This window comes from Aptenodytes patagonicus, chromosome 14 (genome assembly GCF_965638725.1).
Source record: "Aptenodytes patagonicus chromosome 14, bAptPat1.pri.cur, whole genome shotgun sequence".
Taxonomy (NCBI): domain Eukaryota; kingdom Metazoa; phylum Chordata; class Aves; order Sphenisciformes; family Spheniscidae; genus Aptenodytes; species Aptenodytes patagonicus.
The window spans coordinates 6097307-6120594 of NC_134962.1; the positions used below are offsets into that span (position 1 = coordinate 6097307).

At 37.9% G+C, this 23288-nt stretch overlaps 1 protein-coding gene across 1 annotated transcript; it reads right to left on the bottom strand.

Moving 5' to 3' along the window:
- Window positions 1-1081: 1081 nt before the first annotated feature.
- Window positions 1082-23283, bottom strand: RAB22A (RAB22A, member RAS oncogene family). The gene is made up of 7 exons (XM_076352127.1): window positions 22917-23283; window positions 20972-21051; window positions 15977-16058; window positions 11839-11910; window positions 11621-11727; window positions 9668-9777; window positions 1082-8289 (listed from the first exon to the last, which is right to left on the bottom strand). The coding sequence occupies exons 1-7, from the start codon at window positions 22950-22952 to the stop codon at window positions 8192-8194; spliced, it is 585 nt and encodes a 194-aa protein (XP_076208242.1). The 5' UTR covers window positions 22953-23283; the 3' UTR covers window positions 1082-8191.
- Between the last annotated feature and the right edge of the window lie 5 nt (window positions 23284-23288).

Sequence of the window (23288 nt, forward strand, 5' to 3'; positions counted from 1 at the left end):
GCAAATTAGGTGGTTTGCATTTAGTTATCTAGATTCCCTATGCAAACACATGTAAATGTGTTTTTCTCTCTAGTCTAGCACATTCCTGGTGTTTACCCTTCTTATGCTCTCTCCGATGCACGGTCACACCCTCTTATACAAACATATTTTACACTCTTCAAAAGCAGTTTACACACATCTAAGAGGATAACTTAAAAAGAGCAGATACTGAACAATAAATTTAAGTTATTCCAGGTCTCTGCTAAAAAGATGACAGTATGTGTTCCCTGCATATAAACCGCAGTTTAGTAGAAACTTGTATCCAACATTTTCAGGTGAAATAGCAGTATCAGAAACGGGACTTTTTTTTTTTTTTGCTTATTTACACTTTTGAAGGCTGCTATTAACTGAACATGTTACCCTTGCATCACACATTGAAACAAGAAAACTACATCTTTTAAGCATCACATAAGACAAGTAAGGTAACCGTAGCCAACTCCGTATTTTTGTGCTCTACATAACCAGCAAAGCAGTGGTTTAAAAAAAGCAAGCTACCAACCAGCTGGCTGTATTAACAAATAAGAAAGGATCCCTTCCCAGCACGACAGGCCCCCCCAACACTGTGCGGATATTAAAAGCACTTTACAGTTTTGATTGACAGAAACCTGGCCTAAGCAGTCAAAAATTTTACATTTCATGCAGTCTAAGCTAAAAGCAATGTATTAAATAACTTGACCCTGATAGAATTTGTCAGGCCTTGCACTGGCTGACAAGACTGTGTGTGGCCTGCAGTTTCTGAGACGACATGCTGCAAAGAAAGGAAGCACTGCACAAAAGCTGCATTCTCTCTGCCGTTTTTCCCCATCCCTTCTTTGTACAAGCTCGTTTTCTGCCTTTGTCTGTGTATACATGAACCAGGGAAAAGCTACAGTTTCTGAATGACCAGTAGTCAGTACTTTTGGAAAACAGCTATTCGAATCATGACTTAGATTCACCTCTGCCATGGTATTGCTTACATTCCTCTTCTATAATTCGTTTACTACAGAGACTACTTTTTAAGATGTTGAGAATTTTGGAACCATTTATAAACAAAGCCAGCACATTTATAAACAAAGCTTTTTATTAATAAAATGTTTACACCTTTTTTTTTGCACAATACATCAGACTGGTAGTGATTTAACATGTTATTACACTATAAAAGTTTATTATGAATGCTTAAGCTGAAAAGGCTGTTTACATTATGCCAAATCAACATTTCTTTACTTGCATTCTATGCACTATATGGGAGTGTAACAATTCAAACAAAAAGGAGAGAACAAAAGCCTGGTTTTCCTCATTAGCATCTACAAACCAACAATACAGACAAACCTGTACACACTCTCAGGACCAGCCCAAGAGAAGACTGAAAAAGTCTCAAAACATTCATAAGCTTGGGAATTCATCACTACAATATTTCATCACTAGTAATCTGACTACATTTCATGCAGTGAAGCAATGGTTGTAAATTTGTGCAGTTTACAGTGCTGCAAATGCTCTGTAACTTTGAGCGGCTTAAGTTTGTTTTAATAAGAGATACTATAATAAGAAGGCACAGACCTTTCAACCTTTGTAACAGGTTAACCCAATCCTATAATGAAAAGGCAGAACGTTCTTAAGAGGGACAAGAATTGCTGGATACAAAGGTTAACCTTCATGCTTAATTTTACAGGCAAACATTTATTACACTGCAAGAGCTATATGCATCAGGTTATTTTTGTGCCCTGAATACACAAATGCAAAGTTTTTGTTTAGAATAAGCCTTCAGAATGATTTCTTTTTTTCTTCATCATACTGGGGGTGGGAGGTACAAGGGGGAAGATTGCCAGGAAGTCCTAAATGTCTTACAGCTACAGAAATGTGATCCATTTCTGCATCTTAAATCAATTCACTGTGTCACAATTTCAATGTTGGATACACAGTATTCAGGAATAGGAAGTACAAAAAAGGCAGTTAAAATAGAGAAGCGTTTACATCGTGTTACTAGAGCCTTACAATAATTTGCTCCCCCAGGTCAATGTGCTTTTAGCCTTCGTTATGTGGTGTAATACAGTAGTGGGACATGTCTCAGCTGCTATGTTTTCGTAACAGTTTCATAAGGCTGTAGGAATGAATAACCATTTTGTTTACAAATATCTGCCACTGTGACAGATACTTCTAGAACCTTTGAGGAGAAAGAGACACTCACCACCTATTCTTGGCTAAATCCCATAAGGAAACAAAGAACAAATTGTCAAGAAAACATAATAGATTTAATAGGATATACATACTGTAACATGAGTAAAAGTGAGGCAAGAAAGTAGCAGTGAACCTATCTAGGTGTCAGAGTTACAGCATATCCAAGTGCAACAACTGCATGGAGTATCACACTCACACAGATGAAAAGCATGATAGAAAGAGTGGTCTGTATCCTTCAGCATTTGAAGAAGTAGCAGTTGGTTTGTTCAATAGTACATACGTGAAAAAATTAACAGAAATGAAGTAAAGAAGAACCCAACCTTCTTAAAAGAAGAGTACCTTTACAAAGGTAATCAGCTCCTTGAAAAAAATTCATTGTTAGTGTTTAAACAAAAATTTAAGAACCCTAACTTGCAGAATGATGTAATGGGAAAAGCAAAATTGTTTCTTCTAAGAAGTCTTTATTCTAGAACGAAAGCAGTTTCAGCAAATGCTGTACCAATTTTTCAGGGACAAATCATCCTACTGCCTTGGATTTTTCTATGTAAAATAGAAAGCATCAGATAACTCTAAGCCACTAGAACTTTTCTCAGTATTTTTAAATAGCTGTTTATAGCACATACACTCTGACAACACTATGTTAAAAATCCAGGGTGGGGTGGGGGGAAATGGGAGGGGGAAGGAAGAAAAAGCTGACCCTAGGATCATTTTGACATGTCAGAGACTAAGCCCATCAGTACTCTTGCGTTTCAGGATAGTCTTATATCCCTTGAAAGATTTGTTATCTGTGACACTTTATGGATAAAGTTTGGTAAGGCTTGTTTGATTTTTTCCAAGTCATGCATTTTCATTCTAGCTGACCAAGAAAGGGTTTGCATTCAAACTTTTGAGACCTCCAAAATATCAGAAGGGATTTTTCAGAAACGAGCATTGGTATCAGAAGGCCAATAATTTTAGGGAACTATGTTTTGGCACCTGAATTCTTCTACGAGAAACAAAGATGTGGTTTCAAGCATATTTCTTTTGACAAGCTGGAGCCACATGACTCTGAAAAGGACAGCTGACATGACTTTTTTATACTAGAACCTGTATTTCTATCTTAGATTGGTAATTCACACCAACATCTTATTTCTATAAATCTTCTGTCACCTACCATTACTAAGGCTGTGATCTATTATTAGGAATGTGATCTGAACATAAAATTTTAAGTTTTCTTTAGAGAATTTTGTGCAGATTTTTTTAGAAGCTTAGTTCCAAGCACACAATTCTCCTTCAAGTAACTGACTCGTAGCATACAAACAGTCTCAGGTCACTGTAAAACAACTTCCTGCTAAAAAAGTTAAGAAAGTTTGTCCTTGTCTCTTGTCCATGAACAGAAGAGGCTCTTTTTTGAGAGGTTTAAAGATACATGAAGCTTTTTAGAAAATGAATAGGCAGTATAGAAGTCTAAATCAGTGAATTATTCAGATTCTCCTCATGTTTGAGATCATTTCTTCTATGTAGCTATTGCTGCTTGTAAGTGAGGTTTGCTACAGGGTGACTAGCTACACAGTTCAGACAGCTTCTGTCCTGTAAATCATCAATTCCCAAGATAGTCTTTGCAGATTGCTGACATAGCACACCACAAATAGACTACACCGTCCTTAACAAACACTAAAGACTTTCACAAGAAAGTAATTCAAATATCACTGATAAAGCTTCCTTTTCCAGCTAATACTCAATATGTTATACTGGAAATTAACAGTAATGTTACGGAATAATTCAGGATTTACATTGTAACAAAAATCTTACTGAGGCCAACTTTTAAACCATTCAAGATATTCAGCCTGAATTATTTTTTGATAATTAAAATGAAGCTTTAACCATGAATGTAGAGAACTCCCAATGAATCCCACACCTCTCAACCAGGTTAATGAATTAGACTTCCAAATCAGTAAGTAGGCATTGTCTCCTCTCCTCTTACTCTCTTCCCAAGCATGTAAATAATCTTTCTTGAGCAGGTTGGTAGCATTAAATTGGTATTATGTACACCAACACATCAAAGACTCAAGTCTGCATAAAACGCCCCTCTATAAACTATTAACTGTCTGACCCTGTACCACTTAGAGGAAGGGTCTCACTGATGTCAGTAGGGATTTGAAGTGCAATGATTTGTTTTATTTCAACACGGATCTAGTAACATAAATGAAGCCTTTACCTTCTTGACAACAGCAAAAGTTGTTAGAATTGTCTTAGAACTTTTCAAAGCACCTATTACAATTTTCAGTAGTTTGACCACTAGATGCTTCTGTTATTAAACATAAGCTTCCAGATTTCACCTACTTAGGCATTTAGTATGCCAGTTTTCAGCATGTATTTAAAATATACTACAAAACTACCTGCAGCACAGATCAAGAGCCTGGCAAGTCATCTAAGAGACTGTTGTAATTTAGAGGGTTGGATGAAGACACCCTCCAAAACATGGGGAACACATTTAAGTTGCTCCAAAGCTTAGGAACTAAACATTTGTCAAATTATATTTTTGTACAAATCTGTAACTTTCGTGAGAAAGAACTGGTATTGTTTAGAAGTTGAAATAGTCATATTTTGTCAGTTAAAAAATGCTCTGGATCAATGATGTAATGAGGTGCATGTCGTATTTTTACATACATGATACTTCACCCTTCCAAACTTGCTTTGCAGCAATTAATTCCTTTTGAGAGTATCTGTCTATGATGAGCTCCATTCATTAAACAGAAAGGCATAGAGGAATAAAACTTCAGTCCTGAGCTTCTTCAACAACTTCTTAACAGAAAAGAAAGTTATTAAAAATTTAGCTGGAATGGCGGATAATCAGCACTCCAAACACTCAAAGGCTAATGTATCTCCAAATAGAGAAGCTATGTTAAGACAAAATATAATCAATTTCAGCAAGCCTAGTGCAAGATGAAAGCAGATGGCCTAACAAATTATTAATACAGAAGAAACCATTTTTCTCCAACAAAAATGAAACAATGAACATGTGCATCTCATCCAGGAAGACTGCATTCCGGCTTTCAGCTGCGGCCAACTGATCAATAAACAGTTATCTTGGTTCAAAAGAACTTACATCAACAGTCTGTCATTTTAAATAGGCATGTGTTAAAAAGCAGCCTCACTTCAGTGTTTGTAGTTTGGACAATCTGAAACACCAGCTATTTCCATGTTTTCATTAACTGCAGTAATTGAAGATCAGAACTGCAAAAAGGATATGAAGTATGCTGGCATTCCACTCAGATTGGTAACAAAACAAAAGGAGACTGAGGCATTAAGACTTAGCTACATTTGGGAAGGGCCAGATTGTTGCTGCTGCTTTAGTGGTTTGGGGTAGGCATTTTTTGTTCGTTTGTTTTTAAAGTCTAATTTTGGTGTAGCAAGTAAGTGAGGATAGATCAGAAAGCAGTTCATAAGGATTTGCTAAGATATATGGATCTCTCCCCGACTGGAGAAAACTACAATAATCTCAATACTAGCCTAGCTCTCAGTCTTGCCTAGAGTCCAATATTTTCTTCTCAAGTCAATAAATCTTGGATAAATGCTACTAAACAATTTTTGTTATCTCACTGAAAAACAGATTTAAACTCCATTTTTACCACATGCTAGCAGGCAATAACAATAATTTAGAAAGTCTGAAATTCCTTTTTCTACTAATCTACATGAAAGATATTCCCAATATCTGAGACTTTCCTTCTCCTACTATGATCTTTCCAAGTTCAAGAATTTCCAGATTTATTACTAACCAACTTTAATATAAGCAGTATTTTCTGTATCACAGTTAAGATACTAAAGCACCTGGTATCTTGGTATAGAATAGACTTCTGAAGCACTGTGAACACAAAATGTTTTAAAAACCTAGTTGAATTAGATAACCACACAATTTATTTTTTAAAAATTTGCCAGGAGTAAGAATTGAGATATTTCAAAGAAATTAGGGACTTCCATGACTGCCACTGTGAAAGTTCTACATTTAATTGCTAACCTGCTTTTTTATAATTAAAAAAATACCCAAGAGCAGGCTTACTCTGTTCTTTCTTCACTAATTATCTTTCCATCAAGCGTTTTGTAGGAGTACTAAAGTTTTCTGTTCGTAATTTGAGTGACTTAAAAAAATATATCATACATCAAGCTGAACACCAAACACAAATCTGTCTCTACTATGAGATGCTTTGTTAAGGACCAATGTTTCAAAGGGGCTTCAAACAGCCTTCATTTGATGAAGATATACTTCTTGGGCTCTCTATAAGCATGTAGCCTGTACAACTGTGGCAAGGAAGGCACAATTGACAATGCAGGGTAAGTAAAAGGTGTGATAGAAATGTAGTCACCAAATTTCATGAAAACATACTGACCCATTCAAAATCTCACTGTAATAGCTCACCTGTTTTGCTCCAGAATAGCTCTACAAGAACTTTCACTAAGTTTCTTACAAGCTTTTCTACATTTCCTTCAGAAAAAATACTTGAGATGATAGAAAACCAGATTGCAAAGAAAGAATAAGCATCATCAACATGACCTCATTTTGATACTAAACCTAAACAGCGTTTTTTAGTATATACTCAAGTCTATTAAGCTCTTTTTCTTCGAAAGTATAAAGTTTCTCACTAGTGCTGGTAGGAAACAAAAAGTAAAAATAAATAAAATAGCATAAATGGGTAGGTCAACCTATAGTTTAATTGGAAGCATACTAAAACCAACACAGAATAAGCTAAACGCTGATTCACTAAAAACCCTCACAGATGAAAAAGCCCAGGAACCAAGAGGTAATGATCTACATTACCACATGTCTTAAGGTTACTTCCTACTTGTATTTTTGTGCCCAAAACAGGAAAGACTGGGTGCATCACAGATGAAAACTTGTTCAGCAGACAGACCTCATGCTGCACCAACAGCATTCTCTATTGGCCCTTTCAAATGTGATTGAAAGAGAAAGAATTTCAGTCTGCCTCTGGATGAACTCACAGTGACGATACCTAAAACGCAGGAAAAATCCTGATGGACATTCCCCAGGAGTTTATCCATAGGTGTGGAATGGAAGGAGTGTATAAGATTGCATTATTTTTTACTGTTTTTACATAATTTATAATACTTTAAACACTGGTCTCATAAATATAATATGAACACTTTACACATGCCAAGCAATTAAAAGCTTTCCCCAAAAACTTTTAGGTCTTATCAGAACCACTGGCAGCATCTGTTTACAGCATCTGTTTTTAGTCAGTAACCACTTAATTTAGTCAGAACTACAACTAGGTTTTCTTCAACCAACATCTTAATACTAAAAACCTTGTAGGAACAAAAAGATGCCTATAAGCGTATCAGTTTGCCTTAAAGTGATTAAAGTCAGCATGAAAAAAAGATTGTCTGTGGTTTAAGATCCGTTGCCTGTGTCCCCACCCCCGGTGCATATCATCCTTAAATAAAAAGTGCAAATGGGATTTGGGGACTGGATGGACTGATTTGCCTATTATTTGTCTTCAGTCGCTTATTCTGTAGCCACTTCACATCAACTGTCCCATCATACTTTGGATTAGCTACAATCAAATTTAAAATAAGGCTGACTGAAGAAAAGGAAGAAGTGACGTCTAACTTCCAGACTCCTCCCACCCCTAAGTCCCACAAAAGTGCTCATTTCCCTTTTTACAAAAAAAACCTCCTAAAATCTTGATTACAAAACTATTAAACATTTCAGTTCTACCATCCATATAGCCACCTTCCTTTCAAGCAAGGCCAAAAAAGTGATGATGGATTCCCTTTGAATGCAAGAGATACTACACTTTTTGTAAGTAAACAGGCTGACATTACGATTGCAGTCTTTTCTGCGAGTGTACAGATGTCAGATCAACTGGTCCATTTTTGTGGGACCTCGGGTGTATGAACACCAGCAGATAAAGATCTAAGACTGATAATATAAACCCAACGTGAACTATTAACTTCCAAGACCACCTACTGTATAAACAAGTCTGATTTTCTAAGGGATCAGTCAACAGCAGCTGCGCTTTGTCACCGATGGCTGTCTTCTAAGTTTGAAGCCCTTACCACTAGACGGGGGGTTGGTGTCAGTTGATGGAATTCTGCGACCTACAAGGAGGCAGAAAAAAAAATTTATAGCAAACATTATACTTGAAACTAATTCTAAGCATTCAGTGTATGTTTTGTATACAAAAAATGTGTCTTCAATTACTCATATGTCATTAATGGTAACATTCCTGCATAAGAGAAGGACGGCAGTTAACAGTCTATACTATGCCTGTAAGAGGTATGGTTCCACAAAAGAAGAGCAGAAGCAGTTTTTAAGCTAATTTTGCAGCGTTTACACCTCAGGCTAATCTAGATTTGGAGAGCTAAACTATAAAAGCACCCAGAGAATATACTCTGCAGGGTCCAATACCACCTGGAATATCTGCATTGAGAACTACCATCTTGACCTGTATTTCCACAGCAGATCACCTGCATCAGGCTTAGCACAGAAGTGCTTGTAAAGACAGCTGCTTTAGTCATCTAATCAGTCTTTAAAATTGACTGTTCCTGGTTGAGTATTCCTTTCTGAGGAGGATTTATGATTTTTTTTTTTTGATAGTTTATTCAAGATCAATTTTAGAGAGCAACTATTAAGTCAGTAAATCAGGAAGCTAATCTACAGCACATACTTTTTACATCAGCTTATAAAGGAGCCTTTTTTTTTTCTTAAGTCTAATGCTTCTGTAGTTATTCAAAGCTAAACTGCAGTGTGCACACACACACAAATGGATTGCTGTTTGTCCTCTTTTCACAAACAGGCTGACATACCTGCACATTGGTGCTGCTGCCTGAAACATATCCTGCAAATATTATTACATGGAATTCACTTTGGAATACTGTCTGCTTTTCATTCACACAAAAAAATTGTCATTGTCGTCCCCGCCATGAATGAGACAGAAAACATTTGCAATTTAATTAAAAAACCCCAAGGTATCAGAAAAATATTTGTGGAAAATCTACACACAATAATTGCTATTTCCTAGGCAGTAATCTGGCATTTATAAATTCCTGTATTTTTGAAAATGCACTGTTTTATACTAAGTACAAACACTAAGAGTGAGAACTTAATTCCTTTTCTCAGCTGCATGAAGTTTGGATCTTCCTCGTGCCATTTCCTTTCGCTTCCATAACCTTGGAAGTACTAATTGAAACATTCAATAACAGATACAGTAAGATGACACCGACTTCTGACATGAGTGCCCTGCTTGCTATTTATCCAGCAGCATCACAGTAGGCTTAAAAACTCTAGAAGGAATATTTAGAGGTCATTAGGTGACCAAAAATTTATACAGTTCATTCTGTAGTTTGTATTCATATCTGATTGTAACAAATTTAAGTCAGTATACTCTCACCTAAATAGCACAAAAACTAATACAGTAATCAAATTTCTACTTGAACTTCTTTCAGAAGAAAGCACGTTAACTGTTTAAATACTTACTAATTTCTATAAAGAGTTCATTAATGTTTATTGCATTTTTCGCACTTGTCTCTACAAATATTGCATGAATGGAATCTGCATAGTCTTTAGCATCTTTTTCCATGACTTCTCTGGAAAAACAAAGCAAAGAAAAAACTGTGAATGCAAAAACCCCACATTATTCAAAATCGTAAGTGACAGATTAAGCTTTTAAGTGTCTCATTAAATCAGTATTTTGTATTTTACCTGTTTGGGATCACAGTTCTCCCTCATCCTGAAGTTGATGCTCATTCTTTACTCTATGCTGCCTCCCTGCCTTGAGGTATGAGCATCACTGAAGCACAATCAGAAACTAAACAAGGCCTTAATCCATCTGACAACATTACAGTGGAGTTTGTTTCTTGAGTGCTCTAAGTGTAAGTCTGCAATCAATCATTAGGGGGTGCTTTATTCTTCACACACAGAACAGTTTTAGATGTACTGAAAAGATCCTAAAGCATTAGTTCCACTAATCCAGCAGATTTCCTACAGCTGTTTACAAAACCAAGTATCTCACAACACTGCACAGATCATTAGGGTAGCATTTACTTTACATGAAGCATGAAGACATAGCTATGAACAGAAACATATTTAGACACAACAACAGAGCCAAAAAGTGAAAAAGTTATTCTGCACCTCTAAGTAGGCAAGTTGGTAATGAAGCACGTTTCCTTAAACAACGTGGAAAAACTAAACCCCAACAGGTGGAGAGAGGACTGGACTATACATTGATCACTTCACATACAATTTCTAGAAAACAGGCTACTTTCAGTAACAAGGGACTTAAGATATCAAAAGCACAGACTTTGGATCAGTGACTCAAATATTGCCTCTGACTAAAGTACAAGGAATCTTGCTCATTAGCTTGAATAGCAATGTTTACGTAACTTATGATGCCACCTAAGCACCAAGAAATAAGCGTGAGACTTAATACTGCATGCCTTATATTTGTCTTCTAAGTAATTTTATGCCGTATTTCCTTCAAGACATATGCTACTTCTAACAAAAGTTATTAGAGCTCACTAGATAACTGCTATATATTAACAATTTGTAAAACCATACTAAGAACCAACTTTGCAGTGGTTCTTTAAACACATAACCATCTGCCTCGTTTGAGACATCAGCTGCGGTACCTTTTCCAATGAAATCTAAAAACAAGAAGTTTGCACACACCTTGTTTCTGAATTTTGGCTTATTTAACCAGGACATCAATAAAAAAAAGGCTTCTTTTGTTTTTAGTACATGCCTTCTTGAAAGTTTGGCGGTTCATAAAGTTTCTCAAGAACTTTTCCCGCTCCCTACAACTATTTCAGCCACAGCCAATTCCACCCCGATGTTTAAGCAGGGAAGGAAGGCACCTGAACAAGCAAGTCAGAAAAACCTACACAATGCTTTCCAACAGGCTTGATGTTTTTCCTAACAAAATGAGGTGCTGCAGACTGACAGGGGTACTTCTTATAAAGCGAGGTAAACAGCTTGTATTACACTGTAGTTTCACAGGCAGTTTAGGCTTGTGTAACTTGGCACTACCACCAGAGAAGGTAATCCTGTCTCCCTGTAAACTGCTCATTCCTAACCCTGCTATCCCACCTCCGTCATGCCAGCAAGTGTTCATGGTGTGAGCAAGATAAATACACTTGGATCAGTTTTCCTTTTTTTAAATGGTTAGTTTTAATCTGGATCCATTTTACTGCCCGATTTACTGCCCAATCACACACGTACTTACACCAACACAGGGGAGGAAGTGGGCAAGACTGTGCAAGAGCAGACTAACCAAATCTTCTGACAGTAGAAACAGCTCAGACCCCTTATGAAACTACAATGCTAGTACAAGACAGCTTAAATTGCTCTATACCTTTCACCTGCTCTGAAATCTTAAAATATTTAGCAGTATAAGCTTAAGTGAAAACCTCCAAACTGTCAACGGTTATTTACCTTACATCATTAAGATCACACTTATTTCCTGCAATAGCTACAACAATGTTTGGAGGTCCATGTTGTCGAAGCTCTTTAACCCAGTTCTTTAATGTTGAGAAAGTTTCCTGATGTGGGAAAAAAGAAAAAAAACACAGAAGGAATTAAGAGTCAGAACTGGCCCATCACACAAAAAAAACCCAGAAATCGTAATGCTGGGTCAAGATCAAATTTCTTACCTCTTTTGTGATGTCATACACTATAATGGCTGCTGCTGACCCTCTGTAATACATTGGGGCTAAAGCACGAAACTGAAAGAAAGACACCATACATTATGAATCTGATCTTCCACTGACCTCCACGATTCCCTTATTATTATTACTGAAGAAAGTGAAAACTAGCTTTAAAGTTCACATTAGTGGAAAACTTTTCTTTACAATTACAGAGAGGCTGTGCAGTACAGTACATAAACTTCCATGAAAGTATTGTTTTACAAAGGCCAACCAATAAATAGTTTAGGGATCAGCAGCACACTTACTGCAAAAAGCAGGAAGCCAAACTTAACCTTATTTTGACTAGATTAGAATCATTTAAAAGACCGTAGATTATACACAGACACAAACCCACAGCATATATGCTCAAATTTAAACACTGAGCAAGGGGAAAATAGCTAAAATTGAACTCGCTTCTTCCTCTTTAAGACACTCATGCTTTTGGACAACAAGTAATTTCAAGAAAACTAGCATATATTACTGCTGATCTGAAATGTTCAGAAGTTGGCGTCAACCTCTAGCCCCATGGATCAGTCATGGCACTCCTAAATGCTAGAATTGTTGGTTTCTTTGCAATCTAACTTACGGCTTTAGGGATTTCACTTAAGTTTTTCCTCAAAAGTTAGAAGCGTGTTTAAAACTAAAAACTGCAAAAGCCCACAACTACGTGACCTGTTGCAAACAGAGCTTTAAGGAACATGCTAGATAGTAAAAGGCTATGGTAATTTTATTGCAATTTTCAGAATTAAATCTACAGCAGGCATATTTGGTTGGTACTGCATTTGCAGGGTATAAACCAGGCCTGTACCTTTGCACGGGCAAGGTGTTATGAATCCAGGACTGAAAAGAGTGATAGAGCACACGATTAAGTTGCATCAAAAATATCAATCAAGCATTCTTAAAAACAGTGTGATATTCTGCTAACTTAAAAAGAACCAGACAACTAATCTAGCAACCAAAACTCTCGGTCAAAGCACACGGTAAACTGCATGTACTGCTTTGATGTAAGCATATGTGATTTAGAGCTTTTGTACATCTTATCACTCAGGGTAAAAATCATGAATAGAATACAGTTTTTCATAAAGGCTTATTTGGTTCTAATAAAATACCAATTTCCTTTTGCTTAGTACAGTTCAACTGAGAGCAATATTATAAATCATAAAAATCTTGCTATAAAGCAGAATTCCAGACCATTTACATTTGGCTCTCAAATTCTGTTTTGAAAACAGGATTTTGAACACAAAGTTCAGAATATAAAAATATTTAATAGTGGGAAAGGGAAACATGGGCAGGCATTCAGTTCATGTTGGGACATAATCCCTCTCTTCCTCCTAAGTACTAAAATGTAAAGGGAAACGTATTTGGTAAACCACCACTTGGACTGGTTGCAACCTGGCTTTCTGATTATTTGACTATTTACATTGGGAATAAACCAACTTTCACTTGCTGATTTTGTATTACTCTCATTTCCTGCCTGCTAACACTTAGATACTTTTTTCCACCTAAGAGCAGTCAGAAGATAAAATACATTAACAAAACAGATGTTACCAGAAACACTGAATTTTCCTTTTGCTATTTTTCCAAAGACTTCAGCTTGCCCTCCAGCCTCCGATTTGTGTTTTGACAGAATTATTAAGAAGACGTAATGTAATTATGCAGAGAAACTGTCACAATTGTTAGGTAAGAAGTAATCTCCTATCAACTTTACTCAGTGTAGAAGAAATGAGAGAAGAAATAAGGCATATGTGTGTAGGGAAATGAGCTACGTGAAGTGAATTAGTGCACATTTCCACCTTTGGAGTGAAGCTAGCCAGCCACTCCCTGAAGCCAGTTAGAACAAGGGGTTGCCCAGTGCAGTGCAGAACTATTCGCTGCTGGGCTTTTGAAGTGGAAAATAGCAAATGCTCCTCAAGAAGCCAGGACTACCAATTCTGTGCATTACACATCATAGCTCAGCACAGACATTTTAGTTTCAAGAATGGCGTGGACATTTTTGGTATTCCAGATCACCAGGGATAGGATCCCTTCAATAATTTATTGTCAGATGTTTTGCACGACCGGAAAACCGTGCTACAGATTTCAGGGCAAGGCAGGTATACAGACCATTTGTGGCTAGCAGTAAGTGACAGTGCTGTTCTGTTTTGGAGAAAGAAACATCTATGAAGATACTGGCATCATTTCAAAGTAAACATCCTTGCTCCCATTTCACTGGTTTCCTGGGATATACTGGGGCCTCACAGTGACTTCTCTCAGGTGTGGGACATAAGCTTCACAGATATCACAGCTCTTGGGTCAGAGCCCAGGTAAGACATCTTTCCTTTTTTGATTTCAATAAAAGATATCATGCAACTTGTATGGAAGAAAATTAAAGGTGTGTCGCTCAAAGTCTAAAAACAGAAAGACAAGGAACACGCTAGTCATGTACAGAGATGCTTCCTCAGATTGTAGTGCGCTGAATCCGAATTAGGGCGTTCTCCCATTGCTTGCAAACACAGTTAAAGCGAACAGGATGGAATGCTAATATGTAATGGATGTTTCCTGCCAAGTTGTGGCAGGCATGTTTATAAAGCTTTCTATTTAAGAGAACCAGCCTCTTAAAATTCATACTCTACCTCTCAGAAGACTCACATTCCACCATTAACGTTTCAGAATGGGCTACGACATTCACTTAAGACAAATTACAGCAGATGCTGACTGACTGCTAGTAATGGAAGGACTCGGATATTTCTGATAATATGGATACAACTGGACATATCCCTGACAACATAAGTTTGCTTTATATGGTGCTGCTGGAAGGAAATAAATTGTCATTCAAAATCTAGAGCAGTGAAATGCAATACAAATACAGTTGAGTTACTTTCTAGCCATCAAGGCTGTTATCAAGCTAAAAAGCTAGCAAGTCAGTTCCACTAGGACTCCAAAAGGTCAAGTGCCTCTATGCAGGGATGACCGAGCCTTTACAAGGTTGGGGGTTTTTTTGTTTGTTTGTTTTTGTTGGTAGCGGTGGGAGGTTTTGTTTGGTTTTTTTTTTCCTTGGGCTGTTTCTTGAGCCAATCCTGAAAAATAGTACAGCCGCATTTGCCAGTTATTATCCTAAAGTAATAACCCAACCTGATCAAACTGACTCTTACTGGAGACAGCCCTGGTGTCTACTTTTGTTACAGTTAGCTCACATCCTAAATAAACTCATCATGAGTAACTGACAGTTGCCAGTAGTTAACAGTGAAGAAACTGCAAGAATAAGCACTGTTAATATAGCTACTATAATCTCTATCACTGTTACTAGTAATCCATAAACAAGCAAGTTAACTAGCAAAGTTTTCCTTTTAAATTCTAAGTAAAAATCATGCCAATTGTGACTTCATTTGACTAGTCATTTTCTTGAAAGCTTTTGTTGCCTCCCCTCAGAACTATGCATGCTGCAGAGATCAAACCCCCAAACTACCAAATTAAAATTTAAATTTCAAAATAGATTTCTTGACATGGCTTCTAATACTATCGGATTTGAGAAGTAAAACTTTACAAAAAAATGAAAGATCAGTTATCACCCATAACAGTGCTTGAAACACTGCTTTTGAATGCCTAAGCCCACATCCTACTCACATTAGTAACTTTAACACTGAAGCTAACAGAATGCGTTAGCAGTTGTATATTTTTCCAGAGCCAGGGCCTTACTTGTACTATGAAACATGATCATTCATTTCACTTGGATTCTCATGTTGCCAGTTGCACTGTCTGCAAACACTGCAGCTGAATGTTTAAAACTCAACTATAGAAATGGTGCTAGAGACAGCTGCTGGCTTCCCCCCCCCCGGCCTTGTTTTCTTTTGAAATAGCACTCCCTTTCAGTGACTCGAAACCCAGTCTTTTGTTTTATAAGCTCCTCTTCTTAGGTAATCATCCTTAACTTTGTACTTTAACCATGATAACAATGAAAAATGAAAACATATTTACAGCACCCATATCTTGATAGAAACCTCCACAGAAACAAACATTCTAACAGATAATTCGTAAAACCAGATCCCATTGTGACTTTCAGGGGTGGGGCTGAAAAGCAACCCAAACTCTAGCCAGAACTATCACCACAGATACTGATTCTACTTACCCGCTCCTGTCCAGCTGTATCCCAAATTAGGAATTTATGCAGCTCATTTTGATACTGTACAGTCTTGGTCATAAATGAGGCTCTGGAAAAAAATTACAGCTTATGCTTTCAGAATATAAATAAGTTCTTAGAACATTACCACCATGAACTTTTAAAAAGGTTTACATTCCAGTAAAAGGGCTTTCACACATACACAAAACTGATAAAGATTTTCATACATAAAGGCTGAAATTAGTAATAATTCGATAATAATTGAATAATAATAAAATTCAATAATAATTGAATAAAGGCAAAGGGCCTCAGAAGATGAAATTTCCTTTCAGAGGATGAAATTCAACGAACAAAATAGAAGGAACACGAACGCAAATTATAAGCTTTTATTGTTCATAAGCTTTTGATAAAAATAAAGGATGTATGACCAAAAAAATCAGAAAGATCAGCCTTTTTAACAACATTCTTCCTAAGTGAAGGAATCATCACAGCAAATCACTTAAGTGTATACTGGAAACTTCCAGAGGGAAAGAGATCAAATCCTTTTTCCCTTTGCATCAGCTTTTTCTATCTCTGTACTAACATTCAGATAAACGCTGGTAAGTCCATACTTGGGAATAAAATGTGGGAGATTCGTATCACTATTGGCAGGTGTTAAGAGGACAGAAATCAATAATGAGTAACTTGCTTGTTGACTGCATTCTGTACAGCTCCCAAATCTTGCCTGTCATTATATACTTCAGTCTGCAGTGGCTCTTGCACTTCCAGAAGACAAACAAAATCCTTTCCTATGCTCCAGCTGCCCCCCCCAAACTTTTAGATGTATTACAGTTAAATATTGCAAAATATTGTAAAGTACTTCTGTGCTTTACTTGATCTGCTTTACATGAATCAGTGTATTTCCGACAAGAACAGGATTTCAGAGACCTAATCTTTTACAAGAGGGAGTTCTTTGCTATATCTATTACCTATAGGCACATTTTTCACTAGAAAAGCCACACACTGAATTCAAATCCTTGTAGAATAGGAACTATAGATGCCATAATTATTTTAAGCATATGAGATCCTACGTTATGATCTTGAACACCTTTTGTATGCTTATTTCCTGTCACTTGAAAATACCACAGCCTTCCAAACTTGTTCTACTGTCAGTTTTGGACAGGATGCAGGATAGGATCCTGGAGGTGGCCTGTACTGGAGCTTCTTACAGTACACTAAGCTTGCTGTAGATTCAAAGTCAGAGAACAACAGTCTTTCAGCATGATCAACAACATTAAATACCAGAGTCCAAGACTCTGAACTTCAGTTTATTTTGGCTCTTAAGTACCACCAGGGCATAGATTTTAATGATGTCCATGACACTTTTGTAATTAATGTAACTGGAGTCTTTGGACATGTTTCAATGTTACAGGAGGACAAAACAAAATCTACATTCAAAATAAAGAAAGGGAGCAATTACACAACGCTTTCCACTATTAAGAGGTAACCTTCTCCCCATTCCTTAAGCTCAGATGGTTTGCCAAATAATACGTCAATCTCCAAAGTTTATTACACTTAAGAAGCCAAATATAAGGTTGCAGCATCCCTAAAAAGAAAGAGCGTAACTGCAATGCATTTCAACAGAGTTAACTAGATAATGTATTTTAGCAATGAGTAACAGAAAATAAAGCAATAGGAGTATTTGTTGTAAAGCACAGCAAAGACTTCCACTTCCTTAAGACTGCTGCAAATTAAGCATCAATTCTGAATTCTCTGGCCAATATGGAAACAATTTCCTAAATCATAGATTCTCACTGAAAATTTGTCTTACTTGGTTCTATAAACCAAAACATTCCTGTACAGTCATTTGAACTGAACAGCTGTGTTGCTCTAATTCACATCACAACTAAACATACCAAATGGTAGCTGACAATAGAGGTTAAATGCTACTTGAAATTCTTTGACAAAGAAAAGCTTTCATTGTGACAGACATCAATTTTAAAAAAAAAAAAAAAAGAGAACAAACAGCTCAAAGACAAACCACCTTTGGGTCAACAAAATCCTCCAAACTAGAGCTATCCTCCACAACTTCTATTAAGAAAACAGGCGTTATACCTACTAAATTTCCTAGCTGCTTCTCCCAGCCAAGCAAGCTCTATAACTACATGAACAAGATGCACCTGAAAGTAGTTTATACTCATTCATAATTTCTTTTTGACGCTATAATGAAAGACTAGATATTATGTGGTACCTAGGGATATATGCTAGTCAGGCAAAGCAGAATGTGTCCTAGCATTCTGAGAGGACAAAAGTTGCAGAATTCTAACAGGGTTTCTACAGCTGCCCATATTTGAACCTGAACGATGAACATTCATGACAACAAAGTATGATTGCTCAGATAATTCTAAGAGTAATGGAAACAGGACAGGTAACATGAGGTTGTGTCTCATTAACTCAAAACCCCAGGAGTAAATGTAGAAACGTTCTCAGCTTTAGTTTTGTAAGATGCTCAAAACTCCTCTCTAATCCTTACTTTGTTCTTTCCACCTCCTAGAGAGGTGGAAATTTCTATTTCAATTAGAAAATAAAAACAAGGTCTAGAAAAAGTTTCAAAAATTTGCTTAAAATTTTGGGACTGTATCTTATTGGAGCCTCACACAATCCCTGCATTTGGGCAAGTTTTGATTCATTTATACTACTATAGCGAACTACCAAGATACCAAGTCCTCAGACCAATGAATGATTTTGTTAAGACTGCTAAAAGATACAGATTTTTAGTCTGTCACTTCAAGAAAGTATACTAATCCCAGTACTGTCATTAAACCCATGAAGACAAATTCTGTTCTACACATTAGCCTCATTACCACAATGGCTAGCATCTTCTAACAGCACCTTAAGTTACTACACAGTATCTGTTACCGACGTTCCCCTGGGAAGACATGTGCACGTGATCTCTTTGGGTTCCTGCCCTCAAACAGATAGGTGCTACATTGGAGGAAGAAGAAGAAAAAAAAAAAGAAAAAAAAGAAATCAACCCACACACCACAGAGTCGGAAAACTACCAGATTAAAACAAACTGACTTTGGAGGGAAGACAACAAGATTTGATGAAGTTCATTCCAGTCTCAGCCCTTCCCTGGGAGGAAAGGAAAAAAAAAAAAAAGAAAACCACCACCACAAAACCCACTCCTGAGTTTTCTCCAGATTATAGAAAATTCTACTTTGCCAGGAAAGAAGCATCACAGATCACAATCTTTGCTCTGCAGCTTTAGACAGTCTTGCAGACATGCAGAGCCTAAAACCATCAAGCACAGTATTTTAGAATTTAGAATCTGAAAGCAGACTTGAGGAGGCTGCAGTTCACATGATTGGAGACATAATGCAAATTCCATACTGGGTTACTCAAACATTTAACTCGTAGTCTAGATGTGTGGTGACATATGTCTAACTATAGAACAGAGCATCCCAGCTAAATAAATAGGCACCTCTCACCTTAGGTTTGCAAAACCTAAGTCTGTGTTACCACACCTGGTAACCTACTAGTTAAGCAGACTTTAATATCTTTTTTTTTTCTTCCCCTCCCCCAGGAACTGCATGCATGAACATGATGGCTAACTTTGGGCCACTGTAGATACTACCCTTATTAGCCAACTATTTAACAGACTCTGTTTTTAAAGTATCTGGATGACCAGAAATGAAGACGGATAACCAATTTCTCAAACACCTCAGGTAATAAGAAAAACAACTGGATCTTTCAATAGTGTCCACCTGAATAAGAAGTTTTGCTTACACTTGATATCACTATGGGCAGTAGGTCTGAACTTTCTATACAACCTGAACTTAAATATTTAAGACAGCTTGCTCCCCTACTTAAGCAAACAGCAATATGACTACTATCCACACATCAGTTTCGTGGTCCTCCAAAAAAGAACGTCTACTGTAGGTAATCTGACAGTAACTAAGAATGTTCAACCCTTGAAGATCTAAGGAAACTACTTAGCAATCTGTCTCAAAGGCTACCTTTGTTAACAGGGAAATTTAAACAAAAGCATATTTCCTGCAGAATATCTTGCAATTTGATACCAGTATTTACACTCAAAAAAAGAGGCAGGGGGTATAGGGGGGAAGAGAGAGAGATCTCATAGGAACCACATTTTTTTAGAAGGACAGGATGAGACACAGCTGATCTTTATCAGCAGGATCTTTTCTGGTCAAAGCTGTAGTAGAGCCTCTGTGACACCTGAGACAGGAAGTTGCATTGACACCCCCCACACACTCCTCAGCATCAAGTGAAGTCATGTCCTCCTGTAAGTAAAGAATTACCTCCAAGCAAAGCAGCCCATAAAATACTTGCAAAGCAAAAAAGACAGCAAAAGAAATAAAAAGATCCAATCACTCCCAAGAATTCCTGATGCTTGCCCTTCCTTCTATCCATTTGAAGATTTGAGCTCAGTAACATTGCTACTCTGAGGGGAGACCAATTGCATTAACAATTTCATCAGTTACTTACGCATGTGTGTATTGCATATAGATGTATAACATTAGAACTAATTCATGAGGAGAACTACAACCTGAATTAGTATTAACTACCTTCAAAAACCTAGAAGACTTCTTCTGTACTTGACTCTTTAAAAAAAAACCTTAAAAAAATAATCATGTAGTTGCATAATAATTAGACTTTGAAATTTAAGAGTAGTGCATGAGAAAATCATGTTGTTCCTTCAACAGAAGCATCTATAGTGTAATTTATTCATAACCCAAGACTCCTAGCAGGATTTTGTTAGTTTAGATTAACAATACAAAATGGGTCCAGATCTTACACATGAAAATGGAAGCTGCAGGAGTGCCAAATACACTCCTACGTTTCCTAAGGTAGCTCATGAGCTAATTAAGGCTACAGTCATGTTTATTACCACATTTAGCTGCCACACATGAAGAATCCTCAAGTGATCTATTCAGGAGGTACAAATATATATTCATAAAATTTGGGTTTATTCTTGATAAGTCACTTTATTTAGTTTCTTACCCTATTGTTGGGTTGATGTTGGGATCAAAGCTATCTTCTACAAATCTCCACACGATACTTGATTTGCCCACACCAGTGTCCTAAAAAAAGAACAGAAACAGTTGAAAGACATTACTTACTATCAACCGATGATTCTTTTTGTCCACAAATCTTGCAATACACTGTGCATGAATAACACGTTCCTGCAGAGAATCTCAGAGAAGTTAGATTCTGAAATACTTCAGGTATTATATTAATTTAGTAGAAAAATGAAAGGTCTCTGGTAAGTTACAGTTTTCTAAACAAAATTGTTAAGATGTTTTTATGAAGGACTATAAAAATCTGCATTCGTGCTTATTATCAGGTATTCAAATTTCTTTTTTCCCCCAAAGCTAGGCACAAATTGCATTTGAACAGGAGTAGGGAAAGACCGTCTACCACTTTTAGTAAAATATACAGCAATTGAGTATGGTACTCCATCTTTGCAAGCCAATGGAGCACATTAAATTATACAAGTGTGACACATGCACTTCAGCCTCTGACTAATACTGTCCCACCCTGCTTAATGAAAGACTTGAAATTTCTTCTGTGACACACCTGAAACATGTTTCTAATGCAACTCTACAGAGCTATAAATGGTAAAAGAGGAAATGTAACATGAGAATTCTGGGCCATGTATGTATTTGCACCACTGAGTCCATAGTTTAAAAAAAAATATATAGAAGGCATATTTAGGAGTGAAATAACTCCACAAACTATTAACAGTAAAACTGTTCTCAACAGCAACTGGACATTTTAAATGGTTATTTAATTAAGACAGGTGAAGACAAACTTTTTGCTTTACATCTCCAGAGTCATTAACATTTTAAGGAAAAAAAAACCTGAGGAACTGCTTCATTGAAAATGAAGTTTTACGCCATTCATGCATTTTCTTGAATCTTCTGAATACTGTAGTAAAGTTGGGTACAGTATGTATGCTTGTGTTTATCTTTTCAAGCTGTTTTCCTCTCAAGGAAAAGCGTATTATCTCAGTTCTGTATTTTATAATGTTTGCAGTCTCAATAAGCAGAGCAAATCTTAAAAAGAGAAACATAGATGCAGTTCCTGGCTCCGGGAGTTCAAGGGCCAGTTTTCCTGGGTGCTTATTCTCCTTTTCTTACACGACGAAAGGTTTCTTGGGTGAACGCAAACAGTAGCTAGTAGTTACCCCAAATGCCTTCATAACACGAGGAGCACAGAAACACATAACTTTCCCTCTGAAGGGCCATACGGCCATTTAGAAGCAGAAAACAATTCTGCCTGTCATACTCCGCACAACACAAGATTTAGATACAGGTGGAGACAACTCCACCTATTCAACGCAAGGCTCTCCAGTGAAGCCCTCAGACCAAACCAAGCCCACACACAGCTTTATAGCCTTGATTTTTTTTTTAACTTCTACTTCAGTTTGCTTGATGTCTCCTTCTTCCATCACCTGCAACACTTCGGGCACTTTCAAAGCCTACATATGTTGTTAAAAAAAGTTCAGGCCCCTCCCCCTCTCCCGCGAGTTTGATTTCAGGTGCTTTTACTTATTTATTTTGTGAACGCCAAGCCCGAAACAGCTTGCGAGGAGGAGGGAAGCATACACTGGATGTTCGTGCTGCCTCTCTTTTCTTTTTAAAAGGAAAACACCGAAAAAAAGGAGCAATATTTACCTCTGGAAAACGCCTCCCCCCACGGAGGGGAAGGCCCTTCCGACCGCCCGGTCGCCTCAGGGGGACGGGGCCGGACAGCCAGGGCGCGCCGGCAGCTCCGGCGGGGGTGAGGCCCACCCTTTGCCCGGAGAGAGAACCCCCACACTCAAAGCCTCTCTGGGGCTTATGGAGAGCCTTTCAAGCCAACCCTTCAGCAGGCTTGCTTCCTCCCTCCCGCCGCCCCCGGCCCGCGCCGGGGCCCCGCGGAGGGTCGGCCACAGAGCACTTACCCCCAGAAGGCAAACTTTCAGCTCCCTCAGAGCCATGGCCGGGCAGGCTGCGCCTTTAACGAGTACCTGAGACGCAGCCCAGAACGATCATAGCCCTTCCCGAGGCGTGCGTACACCCGAGGCCCGCGGGGGCAGCCCCCCGCCTCCCCCACGCCGTGGTTACCAGTAAACCTTCCTCCTCAGGCTCCGCGGACGCGACGCCATCTTGGGCGGCCCGCCGGAGTCACCTGACTACACCCCCCGCCCGCCGCGGCGGCGGTTTTCTTCCCTCTCAGGAGGCGACGGCGGGTGCTGAGGGGCGATTCGCCCCCCGGCCGTGGCTGTTTATTAAACCGGTGGCGTTTCAGCTGCCCGGGGGCAGGAAGTACCGGC